This window comes from Choloepus didactylus, chromosome 18 (assembly GCF_015220235.1).
Source record: "Choloepus didactylus isolate mChoDid1 chromosome 18, mChoDid1.pri, whole genome shotgun sequence".
In the NCBI taxonomy this organism is placed as follows: Eukaryota; Metazoa; Chordata; class Mammalia; order Pilosa; family Megalonychidae; genus Choloepus; species Choloepus didactylus.
In genome coordinates this window covers 52,010,738-52,033,355 of record NC_051324.1, presented here as the reverse complement: position 1 = coordinate 52,033,355, position 22,618 = coordinate 52,010,738, and the positions used below count along the sequence as shown (strand labels likewise).

At 38.9% G+C, this 22,618-nt stretch overlaps 1 protein-coding gene across 6 annotated transcripts in view; it reads right to left on the bottom strand.

Moving 5' to 3' along the window:
- Positions 1–22,317, bottom strand: part of ATP6V0A1 (ATPase H+ transporting V0 subunit a1) — an 81,728-nt gene extending 59,411 nt beyond the window's left edge. For 4 of the 6 annotated variants that reach the window (XM_037808189.1, XM_037808192.1, XM_037808193.1 and 1 more), the window contains exons 1-3: positions 22,210–22,270; positions 21,555–21,652; positions 20,249–20,411 (exon numbers count right to left, since the gene is read on the bottom strand). In XM_037808189.1, coding sequence (XP_037664117.1) covers positions 20,249–20,365 — 117 coding nt within the window. In that variant the 5' untranslated portion in view covers positions 20,366–20,411; positions 21,555–21,652; positions 22,210–22,270. Of the gene's footprint in view, positions 1–20,248; positions 20,412–21,554; positions 22,137–22,209 lie in introns of those variants that run through there. The other 2 variants (XM_037808191.1, XM_037808190.1) reach the window with 2 other exon arrangements.
- Between the last annotated feature and the right edge of the window lie 301 nt (positions 22,318–22,618).

Sequence of the window (22,618 nt, the reverse complement as noted above, 5' to 3'; positions counted from 1 at the left end):
TCAACCAAATATTAATAAAGACAGAGAAAATCTGAACACAATTAATGAGCTTAATCATATATATATATATATATATATATGTTTCCACTCCTAAGTACAAACCTAAGAAAACTCAAAACATGTTCACACAAAAACTTATACACAAATATTCATAGCAGCATTATTCAAAATAGCCCAAAATGGAAACAACCCAAATGTCCATCAACTCATTAATGGATAAACAAAAGAAGGTATATCCATACGATGGAATATTATTCATCCATAAAAAGGAATGTCCCCTGGTGACCTGTATTCTAGATTCTGACTCTATGGGTTTGCTTATTCTAGTTATTTCATGTCAGTGGGATCCTGAAGTGTTTGTCTTTTTTTGTCTGGCTTGTTTCACTTGGCATGGTATCCTCGGGGTTTTGTCGCATGTATCAGGACTTCACTCCTTCTTACGGTGAATAATGTTCCATTGTGTGTGTACACCACATTTTGTTTATCCATTCATTATCTGATGGACGCTTGGGTTGCTTCCATCTTTTGGCAATTGTGAATAATGACACTATGAACACCAGTGTGGAAATACCAAAACAAACAAACAACAAAAAGGAATGAAGGAATTTGTAATACATGCTACAACATGGATGAACCTTGAAAACAATATGCTAATTGAAATTGGCCACTTACAAAGACCACATATTATATGATTCCATTTATATGAAATGTCAGAATAGGCAAATCTATAGAGACAGAAAGTGGATTAGTGCTCACCAGTCTGGGTAGTGACCACTAATGGGTACAAAGTATCCTGCTGGGATAATGAAAATATTCCAGAATTTATTGTGTTGATGACAGTACAATTTTTAGTGAATAAACTAAAAGTCACTGGATTGTACACTTTAAATGGGTGAATTGTATGGTATGTGAATTATATCACAATAAAGCAGTTAAGAAGAGAGTAGTAGGAAAAAATCTAGACATGAAATTCACCAAATTAATAGATTAAAGGAGAAAAAATATGATAACCTCAATAGATGAAGACATTTAATAAAAGTCAATTGGAGGAGCCTGTGGAGAGTGCAGGGGTGTTCGCCTGCCCCGCCTCGATGGTTGCTGGCATGGCCGCAGACATGGGGGGCTGGTGGTTTGATGGGTTGAGCCCTCTGCCGTGGGTTTTGCCCTTGGGAGGACGGTTGCTGCGGGGGAGAGGTTGGGCCTCCCTGTGGTTGTGCCTGGGGGCCTCCTCCCGAGTGCCTCTTTGTTGCTCGGGTGTGGCCCTCTCTCTCTGGCTGGGCCAGCTTGAAGGGTGGGGTCGCTGCCCTCCCCCCTGCGTGGGATCGGACGCCCGGGGGAGTGAATCTCCCTGGCGGCATGGAGTATGGCTCCCGGGGAGGAGTGTGGACCCAGCATCGTGGGACGGAGAGCATCTTCTTGGCCAGGGGGGGGATGTGAAGGGAGATGAGGTGGGCTTCAGTGGCAGAGAGATTCCAGGGGGAGCCGAGGGGTCACTCTGGTGGGCACTCTTGCGCACACTTTGGACGGCCCTTTTTAGGTTCCGGAGGGTTGGGGTGGCTGGTGGTGGATACCTGAAGCTATCAAACTGCAACCCAGAACCCATGAATCTCGAAGACAGTTGTATAGGGATGTAGCTTGTGAGGGGTGACAATGGGATTGGGAGGGCCATGGGGACCACACTCCACTTTGTCTAGTTTGTGGATGGATGGGTGGAAAAGTAGGGGGGGGAAGCGGGCAGACGGAGGTGCCCAGTGTTCTTTTTTGCTTCAGTTGTTCTTTTTCACTCTGGTCATTGTTCTTGTTGTTTTTGTGTGTGTGCTAATGAAGGTGTCAGGGATTGATCTGGGTGATGAATGTACGGCTGTGTGGTGGTGCTGTGGACGGTCGAGAGTGCGATTTGTTTTGTATGACTGCGTGGTGTGTGAATGTGTCTCGGTGGAATGAAGATTAAAAAAAAAAAAAACTCAGTGAAATATAATAAGAAATTTGGTTACTTTAAAAAGTTGGGTTATATGTAATTTTTACTTTTTCTCATTGAAACTTTTATATGTTTTCCAAATTTTATTCAAGGAGCATATATTTGTGTTGTAATCAGAAAATAAACAATAAACATTATTTTTACTGTTATCTCTAAAAAAAAAAAAATTAGTATTGTTGATATTCTACCTTTGCATCATGCTCTTAAATGGCTTGGCATGGCACCATTACCAATGTTATCTGTATTTGAAATTTTGATATTTTGTTCACCATGGACTTTTTGCATTACTTTTGATTTTTTAAAACCTTGCATTCAAATACTATTTCCTGAGTTTTTTGGTGCCCCTTAAATTTGGGGCCCAAGGCAAATGCCTCACTATCCTTCCCTGCTTTAAAACCTGAAGCACACTTTTTCACTTTAATTATTATTCTAGTTATTTTTGTGCGTGTGGTAATGAGGGTGTTGGGGATTGATTTTGGTGATGAATGTACAACTATGTAACAGTACTGTGAACAATCGAATGTATGATTTGTTTTATATGACTGTGTGGTATGTGAATATATCTCAATAAAATGAATATTAAAAAAAAAAGTCAATTGGCAAAAATAACTTCAGAAAATCAGAAATTGAAAGGAGTCTGCATAATCTAAAAAATAGAATTTTCCCAAAACTAAGAGTAAACATCTTATTTAAATTGTGAAATATTAAAAATATTCACTTTAAAGTCAGAAGCAAGATAGGAATGCCATGTAACAGACACAGTTGGCTGTCAATCCAACATTCATCCTGCCCTACTTTCTTATTAACAAAAATCTCAATTTTGTTCAGGGCAGCTAATTGCTCAGCTGAAAAACCACAGTTCTAAGACTCCCTTGCAGTTAAGAGTATGCCTTAATTCTGGTGAATGATGCATTAGCAAAAGTCTGCTGGGGATTTCTGGGAACGTTTTTCTTTCCTGATATCAGTACTTTGCCTTCCTCCCTGTCACTTCCTTTTTCCTGCCTAGAATATGGATGAAATGCCTGGAGCTGCAGTGGTTATCTGTAAGGACAAAAGCCAAATGCTCAAGGATGGCTGAGTAGAAATACAGAAGGATCTTAAGTCTCTGATGATAGTATTAAGTTGGGCTTCATGCTCATGAGAAAAGTAAACCCCTATGATTTGAGTTTTCTTTTACATATAGCCAAACACAATCCTAACTGACATTAGCTTGCTGATACTCTTCTTCAACATGGTATTGAAGGTTGTAATGTATATAGTAAAATAAGAAAAAAGAAAGAAAAGGCTAAGATTTGAAAGGAAGAAATGAGACTGCAGACAATAAATTGATTATAAATGGAAATTCAAAGACCCCTAAGGACAAACTATTAGAATGTTAAAAAAGATAATCATCAAGGTTGCTGGATGTAAGAACAATATACAAAAATCAACTGCATTCCTTTACACCAACCATAAACAGAAAAGTTAAATTTCAAAATGATACCAATTACAACAACTAAAATCATAAAGTAACTCAGAATAAGTCCAACTAAAGATGTGCCAGAACCTTGTGGAGGAAATAAAACTTTCAAAAGGGAATTTCATGGACCTTAGCAAGCTGATTAAAAATTATAAAGTCAATATGGAAGAGCAAAAGGGCCAGAAGAGCTAAGACAATTCTGATTTACAAGGTGGGGGAACGCACACTCTATAAGATATCAAATTTTATTATTAAGTATGGCAATTAAGTTATTGTTATATAAGCACAGATATAAACAAACAGGCCAATGAAACAGAAAAGCAAACCTAACAACAGACCCACATGTGTATGATTTGATATTTTACTGACATAGGGTTATAAATCATGAAGTAAGAATAAATTATTGAAAAAGCTGTTCTAGGACAATTGGTTATTCACATAGGAAAAAACATTAATTAAACCCCTACTTCACTCAATATAAAAATAAATCCTAGATGGATTGAAATGTGAGGAATTTCACATTTCAATCCATCTAGGATTTATTTTCTATTTTAAAAACGTAGAAAAATACATTTGTTAACTAGGGATAGGAAAGGATTTCTTAATTAAGCCACAAAAGGTCCAAATCCATAAAGGAAAAGATAGATACATTTAACTAAATAAAAATTTAAAACATATACCTCTGTACCAAATTTGGAACAGAATGAACATCAAAAATAATTATAACATACTTAATAAAAAAAAAAAACATTCCTGATAACATAAGTTCTCAGGGTTTCTCAGGAAAAAAAAAAGAGTGGAAGAGGGAAAAGCTCTTTACTAAAAAAGAACACTAATGTACTAACTAATACATGTAGAAGGAATACTAATATATGTAGAAGGAATACTAGAATTAGAGAGTGATCAGTTTTGCAAGCATTACTGAAATAACTGAAATGGTAAGGCTCAGTCAAGGCATGCTAGAACTACTGAGTGAAAAGCTATTGGGGAACAGGATATTCATAGTCTCAAAGTATCACTACATTATTTATTAATCATGAAGGGGAAAGAAACTTTCACAAGACAGAAATCTAGCCAAACACCTTAATTAAGCGATCAAACTTATCACAAGTAACAAGACAAATGACATCAAGTGCCTTCTGATGTGATATTATCAAGAAGGGTACAATGTCCTGTAGTAATCTTCCCAAAATATGTTTAACCTAAACTGAATCATGAGGAAACAGACAAATCCAAATTGAGTGATCTTGTGCAAAGCACTGGTCTGAACTCCTCAACAATATCAATGATGTGAAAGACCAAACAAACAAGAATATAAGAGTGGACTAGAGTTTTCCTCAGCTACTCCTCATCACCCCTCCTGTCAGTGGTTCTTTACTGATAATTCCACCCTGTCTTTTTCAATCCTTTCCCTGCCAAACAACAACAACAACAATGGCTATAATGGCATTATTGGGACAATTGGGGAAATCAGAATATGATTGTATACTAGATAATTGTATGGTATCAATGCTAAATTTCTTTAAGGTGATCACTGTATTGTGGTTTGGAAGGAAAATGTCTGTTCTTAGGTGACAATGAGGCATGAAATAATTAGGGGTATAATATTTCTATTTACTAAGGGTACAGTTAAAAAGATTACATCAAAAGTGGTAAAGTGGTAACAATCTACATAAGGGCATTCAGGCTTAAAATTTTCAAAATAAAAATCGGGAAAAAAAGAAAATGTGGATAAACAAAAAAGGAAAAACAAAAGTTATGTATGGAAAAATATACCATAAACAAAAAAAAAGACAAAAATTGTATGATCTCACTGATATGAAATTATTTAGAATAAGCAAACTCATAGAGTTAGAATCTAGAATATAGGTTACCAAGGGATGGGGTGGGGGTAGGGAATAGGGAGTTAAGGCTTAAAATGTACAGTTTCTATTTGGGACAATGGAAAAGTTTGGTAATGGATGGTGGTGGAATGCGGTGAAAACACAACATTATGAACATAATTAACAGCAATGAATTATATATTTGAATGTGGTTAAAAGAAGAAATTTTAGGTTGGATATATGGTACTAGAATTAAAAAAAAAATCCATGGAATTGCACAACACAGTGAACCTACACTATTAACTATAGTGTACTATAGTTAATAGCACAATTATAAAAATGTGCTTTCATGAATTGTAACAAATGTACCACACCAATGCAAGGTGTTAATAATAAGGTGGTATATGGGAATCCTGTATTTTATGCATGATTGTTCTGTAAACCCACAACTTCTTTAATAAAAAAAATTTACAAAAAACCCTAATTTATCTGTATGTATCTTTTTATAGTAATTATCATTGTAAATACTAGCCAAGAAGTTAGATATTAACAAAAAAAGAAAAAGCCAAGACAAGCCACAGCCTGGAAGAAGTTATCAGTAAAGGAGGCTCATGACATATGCTATCACAACAAACTGAAGGCAGAAGCAAATATAAGAACTCAACTGTCTTCTATTACTTCAGGCATTAAAGAGATTTGCCAAATGTAAAAACAATGCCACTCTTCTGGCAATTTTTTTTTTTTAAATGTAATTATTTTTTCATAAAAGTATGTTATTTATGAAAATATATAGGTTTATTATTGTCATTTTAAATGATTTCATAAATATTTTAAACATTTCTCAGTTTTAATATCCAATACAGGGGAGGCGGGGCAAGATGGCAGACTGGTGAGCTGTATGTTTTAGTTACTCCTCCAGGAAAGTAGGTAGAAAGCCAGGAACTGCGTGGACTGGACACCACAGAGCAATCTGACTTTGGGCATACTTCATACAACACTCATGAAAACGTGGAACTGCTGAGATCAGCGAAATCTGTAAGTTTTTGCGGCCAGGGGACCCGCGCCCCTCCCTGCCAGGCTCAGTCCCGTGGGAGGAGGGGCTGTCAGCTCCAGGAAGGAGAAGGGAGAACTGCAGTGGCAGCCCTTATCGGAAACTCATTCTACTGATCCAAACTCCAACCATAGACAGACTGAGACCAGACACCAGAGAATCTGAGAGCAGCCAGCCCAGCAGAGAGGAGACAGGCATAGAAAAAAAACAACACGAAAAACTCCAAAATAAAAGCGGAGGATTTTTGGAGTTCTGGTGAACATAGAAAGGGGAAGGGCCCTGAGGTGCATATGCAAATCCCGAAGAGAAGCTGATCTCTCTGCCCTGTGGACCTTTCCTTAATGGCCCTGGTTGCTTTGTCTATTAGCATTTCAATAACCCATTAGATCTCTGAGGAGGGTCCGTTTTTTGTTTGTTTTTTTTTTTTTTAATCCTTTTTTCTTTTTCTAAAACAATTACTCTAAGAAGCCCAATACAGAAAGCTTCAAAGAATTGCAATTTGGGCAGGTCAAGTCAAGAGCAGAACTAGGAGAGCTCTGAGACAAAACGCAATAATCCAGTGGCTGAGAAAATTCACTAAACACCACAACTTCCCAAGAAAAGGGGGGTGTCCGCTCACAGCCATCATCCTGGTGGACAGGAAACACTCCTGCCCATCGCCAGCCCCATAGCCCAGAACTGCCCCAGACAACCCAGTGTGACGGAAGTGCTTCAAATAACAGGCACACACCACAAAACTGGGCGTGGACATTAGCCTTCCCTGCAACCTCAGCTGATTGTCCCAGAGTTGGGAAGGTAGAGCAGTGTGAATTAACAAAGCCCGATTCAGCCATCATTTCAGCAGACTGGGAGCCTCCCTACACAGCCCAGCAGCCCAGAACTGCCCTGGGGGGACGGCACTCACCTGTGACATAGCACAGTCATCCCTCAACAGAGGACCCGGGGTGCACGGCCTGGAAGAGGGGCCCACTTGCAAGTCTCAGGAGCCATACGCCAATACCAAGGACTTGTGGGTCAGTGGCAGAGACAAACTGTGGCAGGACTGAACTGAAGGACTACAATATTGCAGCAGCTTTAAAACTCTAGGATCACCAGGGAGATTTGATTGTTAGAGCCACCCCCCCCTCCCTGACTGCCCAGAAACACGCCCCATATACAGGGAAGGCAACACCAACTACACACGCAAGCTTGGTACACCAATTGGACCCCACAAGACTCACTCCCCCACTCACCAAAAAGGCTAAGCAGGGGAGAACTGGCTTGTGGAGAACAGGTGGCTCGTGGACGCCACCTGCTGGTTAGTTAGAGAAAGTGTACTCCACGAAGCTGTAGATCTGATAAATTAGAGATAAGGACTTCAATTGGTCTACAAATCCTAAAAGAACCCTATCAAGTTCAGCAAATGCCATGAGGCCAAAAACAACAGAAAATTATAAAGCATATGAAAAAACCAGACGATATGGATAACCCAAGCCCAAGCACCCAAATCAAAAGATCAGAAGAGACACAGCACCTAGAGCAGCTACTCAAAGAACTAAACATGAACAATGAGACCATAGTACGGGAGACAAAGGAAATCAAGAAGACCCTAGAAGAGCATAAAGAAGACATTGCGTCAGTAATGTTTCTATATGCTAGAAATGAACAAACTGAAGAGACACTCAAGAAAAAGATACCATTTTCAATAGCAACTAAAAAAATCAAGTACCTAGGAATCAACTTAACCAAAGATGTAAAAGACCTATACAAAGAAAACTACATAACTCTACTAAAAGAAATAGAAGGGGACCTTAAAAGATGGAAAAATATTCCATGTTCATGGATAGGAAGGCTAAATGTCATTAAGATGTCAATTCTACCCAAACTCATCTACAGATTCAATGCAATCCCAATCAAAATTCCAACAACCTACTTTGCAGACTTGGAAAAGCTAGTTATCAAATTTATTTGGAAAGGGAAGATGCCTCGAATTGCTAAAGACACTCTAAAAAAGAAAAACGAAGTGGGAGGACTTACACTCCCTGACTTTGAAGCTTATTATAAAGCCACAGTTGCCAAGACAGCATGGTACTGGCACAAAGATAGACATATAGATCAATGGAATCGAATTGAGAATTCAGAGATAGACCCTCAGATCTATGGCCGACTGATCTTTGATAAGGCCCCCAAAGTCACCGAACTGAGCCATAATGGTCTTTTCAACAACTGGGGCTGGGAGAGTTGGATATCCATATCCAAAAGAATGAAAGAGGACCCCTACCTCACCCCCTACACAAAAATTAACTCAAAATGGACCAAAGATCTCAATATAAAAGAAAGTACCATAAAACTCCTAGAAGATAATGTAGGAAAACATCTTCAAGACCTTGTATTAGGAGGCCACTTCCTAGACTTTACACCCAAAGCACAAGCAACAAAAGAGAAAATAGATAAATGGGAACTCCTCAAGCTTAGAAGTTTCTGCACCTCAAAGGAATTTCTCAAAAAGGTAAAGAGGCAGCCAACTCAATGGGAAAAAATTTTTGGAAACCATGTATCTGACAAAAGACTGATATCTTGCATATACAAAGAAATCCTACAACTCAATGACAATAGTACAGACAGCCCAATTATAAAATGGGCAAAAGATATGAAAAGACAGTTCTCTGAAGAGGAAATACAAATGACCAAGAAACACATGAAAAAATGTTCAGCTTCACTAGCTATTAGAGAGATGCAAATTAAGACCACAATGAGATACCATCTAACACCGGTTAGAATGGCTGCCATTAAACAAACAGGAAACTACAAATGCTGGAGGGGATGTGGAGAAATTGGAACTCTTATTCATTGTTGGTGGGACTGTATAATGGTTCAGCCACTCTGGAAGTCAGTCTGGCAGTTCCTTAGAAAACTAGATATAGAGCTACCATTCGATCCAGCGATTGCACTCCTCGGTATATACCCGGAAGATCGGAAAGCAGTGACACGAACAGATATCTGCACGCCAATGTTCATAGCAGCATTATTCACAATTGCCAAGAGATGGAAACAACCCAAATGTCCTTCAACAGATGAGTGGATAAATAAAATGTGGTATATACACACGATGGAATACTACGCGGCAGTAAGAAGGAACGATCTGGTGAAACATATGACAACATGGATGAACCTTGAGGACATAATGCTGAGCGAAATAAGCCAGGCACAAAAAGAGAAATATTATATGCTACCACTAATGTGAACTTTGAAAAATGTAAAACAAATGGTTTATAATGTAGAATGTAGGGGAACTAGCAGTAGAGAGCAATTAAGGAAGGGGGAACAATAATCCAGGAAGAACAGATAAGCTATTTAACGTTCTGGGGATGCCCAGAAATGACTATGGTCTGTTAATTTCTGATGGTTGTAGTAGGAACAAGTTCACTGAAATGTTGCTATATTATGTAACTTTCTTGGGGTAAAGTAGGAACATGTTGGAAGTTAAGCAGTTATCTTAGGTTAGTTGTCTTTTTCTTACTCCCTTGCTATGGTCTCTTTGAAATGCTCTTTTATTGTATGTTTGTTTTCTTTTTAACTTTTTTTTTCATACAGGTGATTTGAAAAAAGAAGGGAAAGTTAAAAAAAAAAAAAAAAAAAAAAAAAAAAGGTGTAGTGCCCCCTTGAGGAGCCTGTGGAGAATGCAGGGGTATTCGCCTACCCCACCTCCATGGTTGCTAACATGACCACAGACATAGGGGACTGGTGGTTTGATGGGTTGAGCCCTCTACCATAAGTTTTACCCTTGGGAAGACGGTTGCTGCAAAGGAGAGGCTAGGCCTCCCTGTATTTGTGCCTAAGAGTCTCCTCCTGAATGCCTCTTTGTTGCTCAGATGTGGCCCTCTCTCTCTGGCTAAGCCAACTTGAAAGGTGAAATCACTGCCCTCCCCCCTACGTGGGATCAGACACCCAGGGAAGTGAATCTCCCTGGCAACGTGGAATATGACTCCCAGGGAGGAATGTAGACCTGGCACCGTGGGACGGAGAACATCTTCTTGACCAAAAGGGGGATGTGAAAGGAAATGAAATAAGCTTCAGTGGCAGAGAGATTCCAAAAGGAGCCGAGAGGTCACTCTGGTGGGCACTCTTATGTACACTTTAGACAACCCTTTTTAGGTTCTAAAGAATTGGGGTAGCTGGTGGTGGATACCTGAAACTATCAAACTACAACCCAGAACCCATGAATCTCAAAGACAGTTGTATAAAAATGTAGCTTATGAGGGGTGACAATGGGATTGGGAAAGCCATAAGGACCAAACACCACTTTGTCTAGTTTATGGATGGATGTGTAGAAAAGTAGGGGAAGGAAACAAACAGACAAAGGTACCCAGTGTTCTTTTTTACTTCAATTGCTCTTTTTCACTCTAATTATTAGTCTTGTTATTTTTGTGTGTGTGCTAATGAAGGTGTCAGGGATTGATTTAGGTGATGAATGTACAACTATGTAATGGTACTGTAAACAATCGAAAGTACAATTTGTTTTGTATGACTGCGTGGTATGTGAATATATCTCAATAAAATGATGATTAAAAAAAAAAAAAAAAAAAAAAAAAAAAAAAAAAGAAGACATTGCAAGACTAAATAAAAAAATGGATGATCTTATGGAAATTAAAGAAACTGTTGACCAAATTAAAAAGATTCTGGACACTCATAGTACAAGACTAGAGGAAGTTGAACAATGAATCAGTGACCTCGAAGATGACAGAATGGAAAATGAAAGCATAAAAGAAAGAATGGGGAAAAAAATTGAAAAAATCGAAATGGACCTCAGGGATATGATAGATAATATGAAACATCCAAATATAAGACTCATTGGTGTCCCAGAAGGGGAAGAAAAGGGTAAAGGTCTAGGAAGAGTATTCAAAGAAATTGTTGAGGAAAACTTCCCAAATCTTCTAAACAACATAAATACACAAATCATAAATGCTCAGCGAACTCCAAATAGAATAAATCCAAATAAACCCACTCCGAGACATATACTGATCACACTGTCAAACACAGAAGAGAAGGAGCAAGTTCTGAAAGCAGCAAGAGAAAAGCAATTCACCACATACAAAGGAAACAGCATAAGACTAAGTAGTGACTACTCAGCAGCCACCATGGAGGTGAGAAGGCAGTGGCACGATATATTTAAAATTCTGAGTGAGAAAAACTTCCAGCCAAGAATACTTTATCCAGCAAAGCTCTCCTTCAAATTTGAGGGAGAGCTTAAATTTTTCACAGACAAAGAAATGCTGAGAGAATTTGCTAACAAGAGACCTGCCCTACTGGAGATACTAAAGGGAGTCCTACAGACAGAGAAACAAAGAAAGGACAGAGAGACTTGGAGAAAGGTTCAGTACTAAAGAGATTCAGTATGGGTACAATAAAGGATATTAATAGACAGAGGGGAAAAATATGACAAACATAAACCAAAGGATTAGATGGCTGATTCAAGAAATGCCTTCACGGGTATAACGTTGAATGTAAATGGATTAAACTCCCCAATTAAAACATATAGATTCACAGAATGGATCAAAAAAAAATGAACCATCAATATGTTGCATACAAGAGACTCATCTTAGACACAGGGACACAAAGAAACTGAAAGTGAAAGGATGGAAAAAAATATTTCATGCAAGCTACAGCCAAAAGAAAGCAGGTGTAGCAATATTAATCTCAGATAAAATAGACTTCAAATGCAGGGATGTTTTGAGAGACAAAGAAGGCCACTACGTACTAATAAAAGGGGCAATTCAGCAAGAAGAAATAACAATCGTAAATGTCTATGCACCCAATCAAGGTGCCACAAAATACATGAGAGAAACACTGGCAAAACTAAAGGAAGCAATTGATGTTTCCACAATAATTGTGGGAGACTTCAACACATCACTCTCTCCTATAGATAGATCAACCAGACAGAAGACCAATAAGGAAATTGAAAACCTAAACAATCTGATAAATGAATTAGATTTAACAGACATATACAGGACATTACATCCCAAATCACCAGGATACACATACTTTTCTAGTGCTCATGGAACTTTCTCCAGAATAGATCATATGCTGGGACATAAAACAAGCCTCAATAAATTTAAAAAGATTGAAGTTATTCAAAGCACATTCTCTGACCACAATGGAATACAATTAGAAGTCAATAACCATCAGAGACTTAGAAAATTCACAAATACCTGGAGGTTAAACAACACACTCCTAAACAATCAGTGGGTTAAAGAAGAAATAGCAAGAGAAATTGCTAAATATATAGAGACGAATGAAAATGAGAACACAACATACCAAAACCTATGGGATGCAGCAAAAGCAGTGCTAAGGGGGAAATTTATAGCACTAAACGCATATATTAGAAAGGAAGAAAGAGCCAAAATCAAAGAACTAATGGATCAACTGAAGAAGCTAGAAAATGAACAGCAAACCAATCCTAAACCAAGTAGAAGAAAAGAAATAACAAGGATTAAAGCAGAAATAAATGACATAGAGAACCAAAAAACAATAGAGAGGATAAATATCACCAAAAGTTGGTTTTTTGAGAAGATCAACAAAATTGACAAGCCCCTAGCTAGACTGACAAAATCAAAAAGAGAGAAGACCCATATAAACAAAATAATGAATGAAAAAGGTGACATAACTGCAGATCCTGAAGAAATTAAAAAAATTATAAGAGGATACTATGAACAACTGTATGGCAACAAACTGGATAATGTAGAGGAAATGGACAATTTCCTGGAAACATATGAACAACCTAGACTGACCAGAGAAGAAACAGAAGACCTCAACCAACCCATCACAAGCAAAGAGATCCAATCAGTCATCAAAAATCTTCCCACAAATAAATGCCCAGGGCCAGATGGCTTCACAGGGGAATTCTACCAAACTTTCCAGAAAGAACTGACACCAATCTTACTCAAACTCTTTCAAAACATTGAAGAAAATGGAACACTACCTAACTCATTTTATGAAGCTAACATCAATCTAATACCAAAACCAGGCAAAGATGCTACAAAAAAGGAAAACTACCGGCCAATCTCCCTAATGAATATAGATGCAAAAATCCTCAACAAAATACTTGCAAATCGAATCCAAAGACACATTAAAAAAATCATACACCATGACCAAGTGGGGTTTATTCCAGGCATGCAAGGATGGTTCAACATAAGAAAAACAATCAATGTATTACAACACATTAAAAACTCGAAAGGGAAAAATCAATTGATCATCTCAATAGATGCTGAAAAAGCATTTGACAAAATCCAACATCCCTTTTTGATAAAAACACTTCAAAAGGTAGGAATTGAAGGAAACTTCCTCAACATGATAAAGAGCATATATGAAAAACCCACAGCCAGCATAGTACTCAATGGAGAGAGACTGAAAGCCTTCCCTCTAAGATCAGGAACAAGACAAGGGTGCCCGCTGTCACCACTGTTATTCAACATTGTGCTGGAAGTGCTAGCCAGGGCAATCCGGCAAGACAAAGAAATAAAAGGCATCCAAATTGGAAAAGAAGAAGTAAAGCTGTCATTGTTTGCAGATGATATGATCTTATATCTAGAAAACCCTGAGAAATCGACGATACAGCTACTAGAGCTAATAAACAAATTTAGCAAAGTAGCGGGATACAAGGTTAATGCACATAAGTCAGTAATGTTTCTATATGCTAGAAATGAACAAACTGAAGAGACACTCAAGAAAAAGATACCATTTTCAATAGCAACTAAAAAAATCAAGTACCTAGGAATAAACTTAACCAAAGATGTAAAAGACCTATACAAAGAAAACTACATAACTCTACTAAAAGAAATAGAAGGGGACCTTAAAAGATGGAAAAATATTCCATGTACATGGATAGGAAGACTAAATGTCATTAAGATGTCAATTCTACCCAAACTCATCTACAGATTCAATGCAATCCCAATCAAAATTCCAACAACCTACTTTGCAGACTTGGAAAAGCTAGTTATCAAATTTATTTGGAAAGGGAAGATGCCTCGAATTGCTAAAGACACTCTAAAAAAGAAAAACGAAGTGGGAGGACTTACACTCCCTGACTTTGAAGCTTATTATAAAGCCACAGTTGCTAAAACAGCATGGTACTGGCACAAAGATAGACATATAGATCAATGGAATCGAATTGAGAATTCGGAGATAGACCCTCAGATCTATGGCCGACTGATCTTTGATAAGGCCCCCAAAGTCACTGAACTGAGTCATAATGGTCTTTTCAACAAATGGGGCTGGGAGAGTTGGATATCCATATCCAAAAGAATGAAAGAGGACCCCTACCTCACCCCCTACACAAAAATTAACTCAAAATGGACCAAAGATCTCAATATAAAAGAAAGTACCATAAAACTCCTAGAAGATAATGTAGGAAAACATCTTCAAGACCTTGTATTAGGCGGCCACTTCCTAGACTTTACACCCAAAGCACAAGCAACAAAAGAGAAAATAGATAAATGGGAACTCCTCAAGCTTAGAAGTTTCTGCACCTCAAAGGAATTTCTCAAAAAGGTAAAGAGGCAGCCAACTCAATGGGAGAAAATTTTTGGAAACCATGTATCTGACAAAAGACTGATATCTTGCATATATAAAGAAATCCTACAACTCAATGACAATAGTACAGTCGGCCCAATTATAAAATGGGCAAAAGATATGAAAAGACAGTTCTCTGAAGAGGAAATACAAATGGCCAAGAAACACATGAAAAAATGTTCAGCTCCACTAGCTATTAGAGAGATGCAAATTAAGACCACAATGAGATACCATCTAACACCAGTTAGAATGGCTGCCATTAAACAAACAGGAAACTACAAATGCTGGAGGGGATGTGGAGAAATTGGAACTCTTATTCACTGTTGGTGGGACTGTATAATGGTTCAGCTACTCTGGAAGTCAGTCTGGCAGTTCCTTAGAAAACTAGATATAGAGTTACCATTCGACCCAGCGATTGCACTTCTCGGTATATACCCGGAAGATCGGAAAGCAGTGACACGAACAGATATCTGCACGCCAATGTTCATAGCAGCATTATTCACAATTGCCAAGAGATGGAAACAACCCAAATGTCCTTCAACAGATGAGTGGATAAATAAAATGTGGTATATACACACGATGGAATACTACGCGGCAGTAAGAAGGAACGATCTCGTGAAACATATGACAACATGGATGAACCTTGAAGACATAATGCTGAGCGAAATAAGCCAGGCACAAAAAGAGAAATATTATATGCTACCACTAATGTGAACTTTGAAAAATGTAAAACAAATGGCTTATAATGTAGAATGTAGGGGAACTAGCAATAGAGAGCAATTAAGGAAGGGGGAACAATAATCCAAGAAGAACAGATAAGCTATTTAACGTTCTTGGGATGCCCAGGAATGACTATGGTCTGTTAATTTCTGATGGATATAGTAGGAGCAAGTTCACAGAAATGTTGCTATATTAGGTAACTTTTTTGGGGTAAAGTAGGAACATGTTGGAAGTTAAGCAGTTATCTTAGGTTAGTTGTCTTTTTCTTACTCCCTTGCTATGGTCTCTTTGAAATGCTCTTTTATTGTATGTTTGTTTTCTTTTTAACTTTTTTTTTCATACAGGTGATTTGAAAAAAGAAGGGAAAGTTAAAAAAAAAAAAAAAAAAAAAAAAAAAGAAAAAAGACAAACAAGGGGAAAAAAAAAAAAAAAAAAAAAAAAGATGTAGTGCCCCCTTGAGGAGCCTGTGGAGAATGCAGGGGTATTCGCCTACCCCACCTCCATGGTTGCTAACATGACCACAGACATAGGGGACTGGTGGTTTGATGGGTTGAGCCCTCTACCATAAGTTTTACCCTTGGGAAGACGGTTGCTGCAAAGGAGAGGCTAGGCCTCCCTGTATTTGTGCCTAAGAGTCTCCTCCTGAATGCCTCTTTGTTGCTCAGATGTGGCCCTCTCTCTCTGGCTAAGCCAACTTGAAAGGTGAAATCACTGCCCTCCCCCCTACGTGGGATCAGACACCCAGGGAAGTGAATCTCCCTGGCAACGTGGAATATGACTCCCAGGGAGGAATGTAGACCTGGCACCGTGGGACGGAGAACATCTTCTTGACCAAAAGGGGGATGTGAAAGGAAATGAAATAAGCTTCAGTGGCAGAGAGATTCCAAAAGGAGCCGAGAGGTCACTCTGGTGGGCACTCTTATGCACACTTTAGACAACCCTTTTTAGGTTCTAAAGAATTGGGGTAGCTGGTGGTGGATACCTGAAACTATCAAACTACAACCCAGAACCCATGAATCTCGAAGACAGTTGTATAAAAATGTAGCTTATGAGGGGTGACAATGGGATTGGGAAAGCCATAAGGACCAAACACCACTTTGTCTAGTTTATGGATGGATGTGTAGAAAAGTAGGGGAAGGAAACAAACAGACAAAGGTACCCAGTGTTCTTTTTTACTTCAATTGCTCTTTTTCACTCTAATTATTATTCTTGTTATTTTTGTGTGTGTGCTAATGAAGGTGTCAGGGATTGATTTAGGTGATGAATGTACAACTATGTAATGGTACTGTAAACAATCGAAAGTACAATTTGTTTTGTATGACTGCGTGGTATGTGAATATATCTCAATAAAATGATGATTAAAAAAAAATTAAAAAAATAAAATAAATAAATAAATAAATAAATAAAAAAAAAAAAAGAAGGGAAAGTAAAAAAAAAAAAAAAAAGAAAGAAAAACAAGGAAAAAAAAAGATGCAGTGCCCCCTTGAGGAGCCTGTGGAGAATGCAGGGGTATTCGCCTACCCCACCTCCATGGTTGCTAACATGACCACAGACATAGGGGACTGGTGGTTTGATGGGTTGAGCCCTCTACCACAGGTTTTACCCTTGGGAAGACGGTTGCTGCAAAGGAGAGGCTAGGCCTCCCTATGGTTGTGCCTAAGAGCCTCCTCCTGAAGGCCTCTTTGTTGCTCAGATGTGGCCCTCTCTCTCTAGCTAAGCCAACTTGAAAGGTGAAATCAGTGCCCTCCCCTCTACGTGGGATCAGACACCCAGGGGAGTGAATCTCCCTGGCAACGTGGAATATGACTCCCGGGGAGGAATGTAGACCTGGCATCGTGGGACGGAGAACATCTTCTTGACCAAAAGGGGGATGTGAAAGGAAATGAAATAAGCTTCAGTGGCAGAGAGAATCCAAAAGGAGCTGAGAGGTCACTCTGGTGGGCACTCTTATGCACACTTTAGACAACCCTTTTTAGGTTCTAAAGAATTGGGGTAGCTGGTGGTGGATACCTGAAACTATCAAACTACAACCCAGAACCCATGAATCTTGAAGACAGTTGTATAAAAATGTAGCTTATGAGGGGTGACAATGGGATTGGGAAAGCCATAAGGACCACACTCCACTTTGTCTAGTTTATGGATGGATGAGTAGAAAAATAGGGGAAGGAAACAAACAGACAAAGGTACCCAGTGTTCTTTTTTACTTCAATTGCTCTTTTTCACTCTAATTATTATTCTTGTTATTTTTGTGTGTGTGCTAATGAAGGTGTCAGGGATTGATTTGGGTGATGAATGTACAACTATGTAATGGTACTGTGAACAATCGAAAGTACGATTTGTTTTGTATGACTGCGTGGTATATGAATATATCTCAATAAAATGAAGATAAAAAAAAATATCCAATACAATAATTGTTGATAGCTATAACTCACATTAACAAAAGCTCTTAATAATTTTTAAGAGTGTAAAGAGGTCCTGAGATCAAAAAGTTTGAGAATCACTGCCCTAGAGAAATGCTCATAGATGTGTACCCAGAGACATGTTCAAGAATCTCCATTGTAACACTGCAATAGCAAAGAACTGGATTGTCCTAAATATTCATCAGCAGGACAAACTGATAAAGCTACATATATTTGTACAGTAAGTATATAATAATTAAAAGGAATCAAACGGTCAAATCTCAGAAATAATGTTGAATTTAAAAAGCACTTGCTGAAGGACACATACAGTATGATACCATGCATATGGTTTTAAAAAAAACAAAACTACACTCTATATTATTTAGTGATCAATACATATGCAGCAAAAGTTAAAAAACAACAATATGGGAATGATAAAAGCAAAAATTATTGTAGAGATTACCTTGGGGCAGGCAGGAAGAAAAATGGCACGGGGGAAGGATACACAGGAAGTTTCAATTATATGTGGAGTGTTTTACTTCTTGAGTTGGTAGTAGAAACTAGGTGTTCATTATGTTATTCCCAATACCTTTTTTTGTATGACTGGAATACACTGTAAGCAAAAGGAAGGAAGTCTGGATAGATAAAACAGGTGTTAAGAAGGGACACACCACAGGGCCAGATGAAGGATTATAAGTTAAGGGTGACTTAGTTTTGAAGCCTAGAAAACTGGAAGAATATTGGTGCATTAGCTCATGTCAAGGAAGTCAGGATGAGGAAATTGTCTGTGAAAAGGCAACGTGTTGGAATTTAGACATACTGAGTTTAAGAGGCACAGAGAATTACTAGATGACAATAATCTCAGAGAGCTGTAAATACAGCGATGGAATTTGGGAGGTCAGGGCCTGAGATACACGTTTGGGAGTCATTAAATAAAGCTGGAAGATTTGAGAGTAGATGATATCAGAAACAAGCTGATAAAGGAAGATGTGGGTGCACAGGAGTGTACCCAAAGAAAACAGAGGAGAGAGAGCTTGGGAAACACCAACATTTAGGGCAGAAAGGTGAGAGACTAGTGGAAGATAATGAGTCCTGAGAAGGGTAAGGAAAGGAATCAGAGTCAGGAAGAACATCTGAAGAAGGAAGGTATAAAACAGTTCAGAGGATGAGGAATAAGACCACATCACTGGATAGTTGTGCAATTTCAGCTCAGACTGAGAACTTCTTGAAAGCTTACCAATTCCAGGGAGCCTATATTGATTAATCCCATCCCTTTCTGACTGTCTTCTTTCATTCATTCATTCATTCCAGCAAACATTGATTACCTTATATGTGCTAGACACTAAGGATATGATAGTCAATAAAACAGAGAATGTCCCCGTCTTCATGATGTTTAGAGTATAGCAGAGGAGAGAGATTTTAAACACCTACTCACATTGATGAATGTAAAATCACGACTACAATGAGTGTATGAAAGAGGTACACGGGGTTTTGCAAATGCATAAAAGGATCTGAGTTAGCAACCGCTGATTGTTGATTTCCCTCTCCTTTCAGCAGTGCATGTTGCTTTCCTGATTAGATTATTTAAGTCCCATAGGGAATACTTTTTGACTCTTTGTACATTTTTTCTTTTTCTTTTTTTTATTAGAGAAATTATAGGTTTACAGAAAGATCGTGCAAAAAACATTCTAAGAAAACACAGAATACCCATACACCTGCCCCCATTTTAAACATTTTGCATTTGTGTACCTTTGTTAAAATTGATGAGAGAATATTATTATAATGTACATTTTCTTTTGATATCTTCTGCAAATACCCAGTATAATTCTCCAAAATAATGGATACTCAGTATATGCTTACTTATGCATTTATTTATATACTATATATCTGTGGCTGGATGCCTCAGGTTTTGTAATAAATATGTCCTATCATATGGAAGTTCAGATAATTTCTTTTTATTGAATATCCTGCTCTGGGAAGTGTTAAGAGCCAAAAGGTAAGGTGAAAGTCTTAATCAGGTTAGTTTGGTCCTATACCTGCATCCCAAACAATTATCCTTGCTTAGTATCATTTTCAAAGGGAATGCCAGCAAAAGTGTGGGAGGATTGGCACAAAACATTCTCACCTGTAAAGACAACTCTACCAGTAGTGAGCTTATGCTGTAATGTTATTTTTGCAAATAAAAAACAAAACATTCATCTTAAGGCAAGCGGCCATGACAAGAAAAATAGAGTTCAGTAGTAATCAAGAAGCAGCCCCAGAACTACTTACATCACGAAACTGAACCTTTCCAAGTTCTCCTAATTCACTGACACAACAATAAGCAGCTTCTGACTGTAGAAAAAGCTGAGCCAGCGTCATCTCCTCACTCCGGAAAAGTTCCCCCATGGTGGTAGAAAGTACCGGTTAACTGAGTACCTGAATTTCTCTCCACCTGAGGCAAAAAGGGAAAATTACATGACCTTGGAAATTACTAAGAGGGCTAAGAGTAAACAATACCCCAGCAAGTCTCTTTCATTTTGGATTTTGATTTCTTCCATCCCATGCTGACAGGTCTTTAACAACTGTTTTGACATCCTGCTTAGAAAGATGGAAGGGAGAAACTGCAAAGGCAGATATAGAATCCTGTCCCAGAGAGTGTCAGATGAAAAGTCACTTCCTTTGCAGTCAACATCAGGATCAAATGACAATATTTTGGGACAACTCAACCATGAGAATGTATTCAGTTTAAAAACAGGAACTGGGGATCCCAAACAGCTCTTTAAATATTCTGGACACAATATCATGAGGTAATGACATTCACAATGTCTTTTTTTTTTTTTTTTTTTTTTTGCTTGTGCAGGAAACAAACAGAAGAGACATTGATTACCCTCTCACAAAAGATAACTCCATAGTTTTCTACCCTCTACTGAGAATGCCCATCTCTAATAGCCAAAGTCCAGGCACTACCCCAAAACTATAAATTAAACTAAGATTATAGATTAAACTAAGGGCTTAATCTTCCAAACTCCTCAGAAAACACCATTTTCCCTCTAAGAAATCCACTCACACACCATCATTTTAAACAAAGAACAGCTTGCATATTAAATATTAAGCTGAATTTTAAATGAAGCATAACAAGAATACATCAATAATGACAAAGCAGTTTTGTCAAGCCACAGAGAATAAGCTTTCTACCAGTGTAGCTTTCTGTTTATCTCCACCTTCGATATTAATTACATTCTTCCATCTGTCAAATATTTTCATGCATGAACAAATAATGGTTTCTTTTCAAGGCTGTCTTCTTGCAGCCGGGCATGAAAGACAACTGGCGCTATCAGTGGTCCTGAAACTGCAATTATTTATTCTCAAGTCAGCTAAGGTAAGGGACAAACTGTGCAGTATCTAAACTCAGCATAACGTACAGTTATTTTCAGTGTCATGAGAGCAACCATATTCAGTACTGATAACGTGAGACTGGGAGACATTTTGAGAAATTTGAATGACAAAACCTCTGTGTGTATGATGTTGAAGGCGGCACAACACATCGCCGCTTTAACAAGGACAGATTCCACAAACTAAAAACATAAAACTGTACCTTATCAGCATAGTTCAGGGGTTGCCAATAATGAGAGCCTCCAACGAGTTGCCTCCTCCTCCTGTTCTTGAATGATCACAAGTCTCCCCAGAGTATTGCTATTACAATGGAGCCAATCAGAAAACTAAATAGGCCAAAATGGCTCTGGAGTCACAAAATACGATGAAACAACAATTCTGCAAAATTATGAGTCCAAATACAGCGACTCCGCACCCTGCCTCAAGGAATTTCCCTTCTGCCGTCCAATCCTTGACTCCTAACATGGTATTCACCTGCTTCGTTTCCCGCCTACCCAGTGGGGAACCAGAAATTCTCTGAGCCCAGATACACCTACCTCCTGGGGTGGGGAATAAAATGAGAGAAATATCCAAATTGGGAGACCCTTAAGATGCCCCCCCAAATTCTTTTGCCTAACCCCATAATCTTCAGTTCTTCCGCCTTCCCCTTAAATGGGATTCAAGTCCTCCAAAGAGAAGTAAACCTCCAGTTCTTCTGCCCACAGGAGGGTGCCCCAAACAGGGGTGAACCCCCATTTCCTCCCGGAGACCTAAGGTCTCTGTTAATTCTTTTGACAAGCGAGGGGGCTATTAAAAGGATTTCCTGCGCCCCTCGGAAGCCACTCCCTGCCGCGCTGGACCTGCAGTCCCCAGCTCACCTCTAGCCGCCAGTCGCGACGCGGCCACAGCAAACACCGCAGACCAAACCCCGCCTTTGCGGCTCTGGGCAGCAGCGCCTCAACGTGCGTGCGCCGCAAAGCTCCGCCCCTGCGCCCCAGCCACCGCCTCCACTCCCACGATGACCTCATCGCAGTCGGCCAATGGGGTGCGTCCTCGCCAGGGCTGCCGCAGTGCGGAGACGCGGGGGCGTCGGCAAGAGTCTGTGTGCTAACGCCATCTTGTTCCCGCAATTGTGTCTCGCGGTCCAGGAGGGCTTGTGAGAGGACCTGGCAGGTGAAGATTGTTGGGGCCTTTCGTTCCGGACGCTTCAGAAATCCTCTCTGTAACATCTTTTCCTCGAGTTATAGCCAAAGAATTAATTCACAACTCTATATTCTTGAGAGAAGT